General features: G+C 61.2%; 1 protein-coding gene across 1 annotated transcript; it reads right to left on the bottom strand.

Moving 5' to 3' along the window:
• Positions 1-799: 799 nt before the first annotated feature.
• On the bottom strand, positions 800-7,348 carry LOC122190569 (BTB/POZ domain-containing protein 2). The gene is made up of 8 exons (XM_042890619.1): positions 7,275-7,348; positions 6,174-6,330; positions 4,315-4,420; positions 3,600-3,797; positions 2,453-2,645; positions 1,375-1,462; positions 1,119-1,265; positions 800-1,006 (listed from the first exon to the last, which is right to left on the bottom strand). Exons 1-8 carry the CDS (start codon positions 7,304-7,306, stop codon positions 845-847), a joined length of 1,083 nt encoding a protein of 360 aa, XP_042746553.1. The 5' UTR covers positions 7,307-7,348; the 3' UTR covers positions 800-844.

Genomic DNA, 7,348 nt, shown 5'->3' with positions numbered 1-7,348 from the left:
GGAAGGGAAGGCGCCGGGTTTGGGGCTCGCAGCACTTCCCCAGGAGCTGCCTAAAGACAACCGAAGGTCTTTATTCATCTCCTATGTACAAATCGCAGCGCCGCGGCCCAAAGCAGAGCGCGAACACGGGACAGAGCAGCGGATACATTCAGTGCGGCGCCGGGGGGGGGGGGGGGGGGGGCGGCCCCAGCTCCGCTCGGGGGTGACGCGTTGCAGCGCCTCACACTTTTGGAAAGGGGCGAAGTCCGACAGCGAGCGCCATTCCTGTACGTACAGCAGCCGCCCGGCGCTGAGCCACGCGGGGCTCCTCTCCCTGCGGAACGGCTCACGGCTGCCGACGGGGAGAGAAACCGCAGAGCGGCGGCGGGGAGAGGCGCCGTGAGGCCGGGCCCCGCAGCCCCGCACGCCGAATAACGCGCGGACCCGTGGGGCTCGCTGTTTCCGCCGTGGTTTTCGTTGCATTATTTCGGTACTGGCCGTACTGAGCCGCCCCGCGTGGAGAACACGAGCGCGGCCCGCGCTGCGGCTGCCGGGCATCACCGCAGCGGAACGTCCCACCCCGCGGGCTCCCGCGACGTCCCCGCAGCGCCGAACCGGAGCTCCGCGGCTCCGCTCCGACCCCACCGCCATCGTCCGTCCCGCGGCGCTCAGCCCCCCCCAGCGGCGCCGCTCACCTCCGCGCTCCCTGCAGGCGGAGAAGCGCCGACGCTCAGCACGGCCGCGGGTGGGGGACGAAGGGGCGGCCGCAGCCCTGCGGCGGTGGGGTTCGGTGCGGCGCTTCTGGGCTCCGTCGGGCTCCGAGCCGAAGGCGGGCGCGGCGCAGCGCCGTGGCCCCGCGGCGGCACTATGTGTAGAAGATGATCTCTGGGATCTGTCCGTCCTCCACCGAAGTGCCGTTGTTGTTCCCGGCCGCGTAGCAGAAGGTGAAGCAGGTCTTGGCGCCGCTGGTGGGCGACTCGTGAATCACCTTGCGCAGCCCTTTGGTGCCGTAGTGAGAATCGGGGCCCTGCGGGGACGCAGGGCGGCTCAGGCACAGCGCGTGGCTCCGCGCTCCCTCCCTCCCTCCCTCCCCCTCTGCCCTGCGTGCGGCCCCTCAGCCCCACCGCCCCCCCAGGTACCTTCAGAGTAGCGCACGCCGTGTAGTTGACGTTGGGCAGAACCTCCACGGGCTCCTTGAACATCACACGGAACGTGTTGGAGGAGCCGTCGCAGCTGAAGCCCGTGTCGTTCTGCCCCAGCACCGTGTTACTGTCCGTGTGGATGATCTGCAAGAGACGCAACGGCTTTCCACCCGTGTGACAGCCGCGGGCATGGATCCCCACCCCCAGGGATCTGCACCCCACTGTGCTCCCCCCCCACATCCCAGCCACATACCTGGATGTTCACCTGGTAGTCTGTGGGGCCGTGAATGGAGCCGTACAACCCAAACCCAACCACGAAGATGCGTTTGTTCACTGAGAACCTGCAGGGGCAGACAGCCTCGCTCAGAGCGCCGCTGCAGCGCCGACACGTCGCCAACGCCACCCCTGCTGCCGCCCCACACCTCACACCCACAGCTGGAATCCTCTGCTGAGATCCTGACCCGTAAAGCTGGCTGTGCTACGGCCCCGAGTTCGTTTGGTTTCACGTGGGGGAAGCAGAGCCGCGCCGCCCCATCGCTGAGCCCCACAGCGCACTGAGTTGGGGGGCTGCAGGACGACCCAGTGCCAGCAGCAGCTCCCAGTGCTGCTCTCACAGAGCTGCTCCGAGAACCCACTGCACACAGGAAAGGGGAATCGGGGCAAATTGCTCCAGAGCGCAGGAACGCCCGGGCCCTCAGTGCAGCACGGCAGGCTTCCCCCGGCCCAGCACAGTGCTGGAAGGGCACGGGGGCAATGCTGGGCTGGAAGGACGCACGCCTGCCCCGCTGCTGTGCCCCAGCCCGGCTCCGTATGGCCACGGCTCACAGCAGCGCCACGCACGGCTCACCCGGCTGCACCGCGTACCCACGGAGGCAGCGGTGAAAAGGCGCCGTGCCTGCAGGACTGCACCAGCGCCACTTCCCTGCCCTGCAACCAGCGTCACCCCACAGCACCGCGGCTTCCCGGCCGCCCCCCGCCCGCTCCAGCCGCAGCCCGGCCCGGCTGCACGCGGCTGCTCCTCCCCCGGCCCGGCCCTGCGACGTCAGCAGCAAAGCGGGCGGCAAAGCCCCTCATCCGACCCTCAGCAACCAGCGGCACCGCTGAGCCCCGACCGCCTCGCTGCCCCGCGGCTACGAGAGCCGCCCCAGCAGCGCATTGGACGCAGCGCTGGCACTCAGGAGCAAGCAGCCGCCTGCAGCTGCGCGCACAGCAGAACGCGGCCGCTCTCTCCCGCGGCCGGCAGCAGGGCCTGGCACGCTGCCCTGCGGGCACGGGGAGGAAAGCTCGGGAAACACGAATCTATCGGCAGCAGAACGAGCAGAGAAGCTGACCTTATCCTGTCACTAGTCCCACTGTACCCCCAGCGGCTCTCCACCTGCTGGAATCGGCTGATGCTGCACTCCTTCCCCCGCAGGCAGCAGCGCGGCCGGTCGATGAACTCCACACGCGGTTTGGGGTTCACGGTGAAGTGCAGGAACAGGCTGACCACCTCCCGGTCCGTCAGGATCCCCGACTGGGCCGGCCCTGCAGGGAGCACGGAGCAGCACGGTGAGCCCAGGGCTGCCAGCACACGGTGCTGGGAAACACAGCATCACTGCTGCAGGGCTGTGAGCTCCCGGGGAACTGCAGCACCTCTGCGCCGTGCCTGGACAAGAGCAGCTGTGGCAGCAGCTCCCTGCACCTTCACACGGGAACTGGGCAGAAATCAGTGCTGCAGCTCCTCCAGCAGAAGCTGCTCTGCTTCTCTGTGAGCAGAGAGGCTCTCACAGAGCACGGCTGGGGGTTGGAGATGTGGGATGCAGGAGCTGCGTGGACCAGAGGAACGGCCAGAGGCACAGAGCTGACGGAGCAATGAGTGCGAGGGGATTTTGCTTAGCAAGAATGAACCATCGTTAATCACATCTGAAATGACCCCGTGCAACGCACAGCTCTGGGCCCCACAGCTGCTGACACAGCACTGCTGGGAGGAGAGCTGGGGGTTCCCTTCCCTGAGCTCTGCTGTGCTCTGCCTGGAAGAGCCGGAGCCACTGGGTGCTGCAGGCATGGGGGGGGGGGGGGGGGCGGGGGTAACTCACTGCACCTCCACTTGGGTGCAGTGTTCTGGAGTTTCTTTTGCTCATTTTTTGGGTTAAAGAGGACGGAAAAAGCTTGCAGGGTTTGTCAGAAAGGAGAAATGTGCTGGGAGAGACTCAGCACCACCAGCTGGAAGAATGCTGACGGCCCTCGTGGGGGCTGAGCTCTGTGTGGCAGCGGCTGGATGAGGCCAGCAGTGAACAGAAGGGAGCCTGGAGCGCAGTGTGGGACAGGCAGGCACCCAGCTCACCTGGCAGAGCGCTGACACCTCCACCAGAGCACAGGGTGGGGGGACGGGGGGAGGAAGAGGACAAGCACAGTAATTTCTGAAGCCAAAGATAACAGAACAGCCTCCAGCTGAAATTCACAACGAGTGCAATTTGGTGTGACAGCCGGGACGGTTACCTGCTGCAAACTCCTCAATCGTCATCAGTGGGAAGCGGATGAGCGCCAGCGCTTTGCCCAGCACCTTCCTCTTGTTCTCAGGCACCACCTGCAGCTGCTGCCTCTGACACTCAGCCTCCGACCAGCGAACCACGGCTCCGAACAAACGAACCTCCCGGATGCCCAGCGTGTCGCGCTCCAGCACGGCCACCAGCGTGTCTGCAGGGACACAGGGCACAGCCAGCACTGCCCCTCTGTTCTGCATGCTGACTGCAGCAGGAGGAGCTGCAGTGTAACTCGGGGTGGCATAAAAGCCCCCAGCCTCACACCCTGTGTGCCGTCCCCTCAGAAGGAAGGTTGACGACCGAGCGTTAGCACCTACGAGCAGCGCACAGCGAGCTGGGCTGCTGTGTAGGATAATTAAGAGAACCAGTTCTTGCTTCTACAACAACACCTCTGTAACTCCAGAGCCTGAGGAAGGCTGGGGAACGCTGCCAGCTCAGCAGGGGAAGGCATGCTAGGCCCAGCCCAAACCTGCCGGCGGCAGCACAGCACGCAGCCGCTGTGTGGTGCCCACAGAAATTCAGCTGCACGAAGCCAGCAGCTCCAATGCATTTCTGCTCTGCAGCCACTTCGTGCAGCCTCCCTCAGATCGACCCGGAGCAGATGGAAGCCCAGGTGTCCATGGGCAGGAGCACAGCGCACGGGCAGCCCGCAGGGGAGGGATCATGCTCACCAAGGTCGATGTCAGTGAAGCCCTCTGCGTTGATGGCATCGGATGTGTTCTTGTCGATGTTCTCCAGGCACAGGCTGGCCAGCTGAGGCTCATCAAACAGCCTCGCCTGGTCGTGAAGAAGCACTCATTAACACACAGGGCTCTTTACAAGTTGATGCCAAGCGCTGGCGCTCCCCCCCTCCCCACACCCCATCCTCATTGGCGCTGCTGTGCCTGACCACAGCAGTCTTTCAGGCGTTGAACGCAGCAAGGCAAAGGCCAGAACGCAGATCTGCATGGGGCACGGCTCTGCTCCAGCTGTGCACGACCCCAGGCACACGTTTCCTCCTACACACAGCACCACAATGAGCAGCCAGCTGAACGAGGCTCATTTTCTCACATGGTTTTTGTTCTTCAGAGGTGGCTCTGCACAACTGCTCCACTTGCTGTAAGGATGCACAGAGGTGGCTCCTGGTGCAGCAACGCAGCCAGGCTGACACCGTGCAGCAGCAGAACACCCCAAGGTGTGCAGTGCTCCATCCTGCTGAAGGGGAAACTGCTCCACCTCACACCTGGTGCCACAGAGCTCTGCGATTCCACCTCAAAGCCAACACTGAGGTCCACCTGCCTGCCCCATGTGCGGCTGCAGGGCTCAGGAGAGCACAGGGACTGCGTGTGCGAAGAGCCAACGCTGTGCTCACTGCTCTCATGGATCAGGGAAGTGCCAGCAGTGGGGTGCTGATATCTGAGAGGAAGGACACGCACTACATCCACACAGCTCTGCCCCCTACCTTCCTTGCTGATTGCACATGACACCTGCATGCACTTCTGGCACAAGAGAGCACCGCCGCTCACTCACTGTGAGCACCAGGAAAAGCTGCCTGCCACGCACTTCTGGCAGGGATCGGATGCTGCCTGAAATGCTGCGTCAGAGCAGCAGCACTCAGCAGGGACACAACACAGAGCTGTGGGCTCTCAGGCTCCACCAGCTGCCCGCAGCCCTGCGTGTGCTGGGAATCGCTGTGCGCTCAGATCTCAGGTCTTTAATTGACAGATTTGTGGCAGTAGAAGCAGGAAATAAAGGTGGCTTTCCAAACCAAGGAGCAGATCTGGCTGTCTCCTGGTAACTGGCTCCAGACAAGGCCCTCGTGCTGCCTAACACAGAGATGGGGGCATCTCCAACAATCCCACCCTTCAGCTTTTTGGAAACTTGGTGTGCTGCCACAGCAAGCAAACCATGCAGGAATCACAGTGATAACTGTAATGGCTGTGCTGTGAACTAACCCCACAGCACAACAGGAAGCAGGGAAGCCTGTCTGCATCCAGCACCAGCAGTGTCTGAAAACCAAGGACACCTCCTTTAGCTGAAGGACCTTTGAGACTTGGAAAGAAGTCACCGCAGCCCTACATGCTGCCTTGCCAAAGCTGCAGGGTGGCAGATACTCCCCAGGCCCCCAGAGCCCAGCTGTGCCACCAGAAGTTCCCACTTCCAGCTTCCACAAGCTGAGGGACAGCACACGATGTCTCTCCACAGCTGGGGTCTGCAGGGAAGATCTCTGCTTTTGGATAACAGCTCCTGATCTCTCAGATTCTGGGCTGCTGAACCTGAAGAGCTCAACCACTACAGCCAGGGAGGTACAAGCACGCTGCTGTGACGCAGATGGGAAAGCAGCCTTGGCTGCCATCACCCCTGCAAGGACCCTAAGGCCTCTGCCCTGAACTGCTGTCCTGTGCTGCTCCTTACAAACCTGCTCAGCACCGTGCTGCTGTGAGGAAGGCTGCAAAGCACACTGACACAGAACAGCTCCCTTTGGGATGATAACACTCACTGAACTCGTTCTCCTGTTCCAACAGATTCGTGCCAACAGTGGCAACCTCACCTGTGTCAGCAGCATGAAGGCGTTGTCTGCTCGGAGGTTCTTCTTCAGGAACTCCACACAGTGAGCTTCCAGGGCTGGCACTGCATACTTTTTAGCTGTGTAAAGGGTCGTCATAACAGTCTCTGGTCCGATCTGAACTTCATCTGAATAAAGAAACCTGGAAGCAGGCAGACAAGCATCACTCATCGAGGTAACAGAGCAGCCCTGCAATTCATTCAAGCCATTCTGTGTCTCTGCCTACCATCCTGGAGCTCCCCTTTCGTTGATGGATGTGGGGAAGGACAGGATGCAGAAGCAGAGGGAAGATGGAGAGGGTGACCCCAGACAAGGAAAATGGTCATTGGGGTTGAATTGATCACTGATCACTGATTTGACTGATAATTGATGGGGTTGAACTGATCAGTCCTGGCAGGGAACAGCCCGATTTTGCCTCTCTTTTGATATTCTAGCCTTACCAAGCCTAAAAGGCAGATGGTAACTCTGTGCTCCAGAGACACAACGTGCTGCTGTGGAGCCATGTGCCAGCTGAGGGGATTCCCCACGTGTCTGAGCTGATGTGAGCCCAAGGCAGGGGGCTGCAGGGCTGTGATTTCTGGCCTTTCATTCTATGGAGATCGATTCTCAAACCTTCTAGGACAGCACAGTCCCGACCAAAGCACTTTTTGTGTGTGCCAAAGCTAGATATAGGTACTGTTCCTAATGGGGAGCAAGCGGGGAATGTGTCAGGAGCATCAGATTGAAAGCCCAGAACTCGGTGACAGAAACCCTGCAGAGATGAGGCAGTGACATCCCAGCACGCATCCAGGGCTGCTGCACTGCACACAGCACCAGCTGAGCTCAAAGCCACTGCGAATGGGATGTCACAGCTCCTTCCTCCTCCTCCTCCTCCTCCTCCCAGCACACAGACCAACAACACATGCTGGGAAGGTGAAAGAGCAGGAAGGCGTGCTTATTTAATGGCTGCTACACCTCCAGAAGAAGCCAGGCAGATATTTCTGGGCATCAGCTAGACCAGATGTCACCCAGAAAAAGAGGGATTTAGCAGCAGCGTTTAAAGCCCTCAGATGGATTGGCAGAGAGGTTTATTTGGGAACGTACGACCTCCACTTCACAGAATGGTTCACTGCTTTCATTGGAAGCACTCCTCTCTACAGTCCATCGGCTCATCCCGGTGC

This window comes from Lagopus leucura, unplaced genomic scaffold (genome assembly GCF_019238085.1).
Source record: "Lagopus leucura isolate 7727_CA_CO unplaced genomic scaffold, USGS_WTPT01 34821-0_obj-0_obj, whole genome shotgun sequence".
In the NCBI taxonomy this organism is placed as follows: Eukaryota; Metazoa; Chordata; class Aves; order Galliformes; family Phasianidae; genus Lagopus; species Lagopus leucura.
Note: the sequence above shows the minus strand (reverse complement) of the source record. Positions and strands in the feature narration are given on the sequence as shown.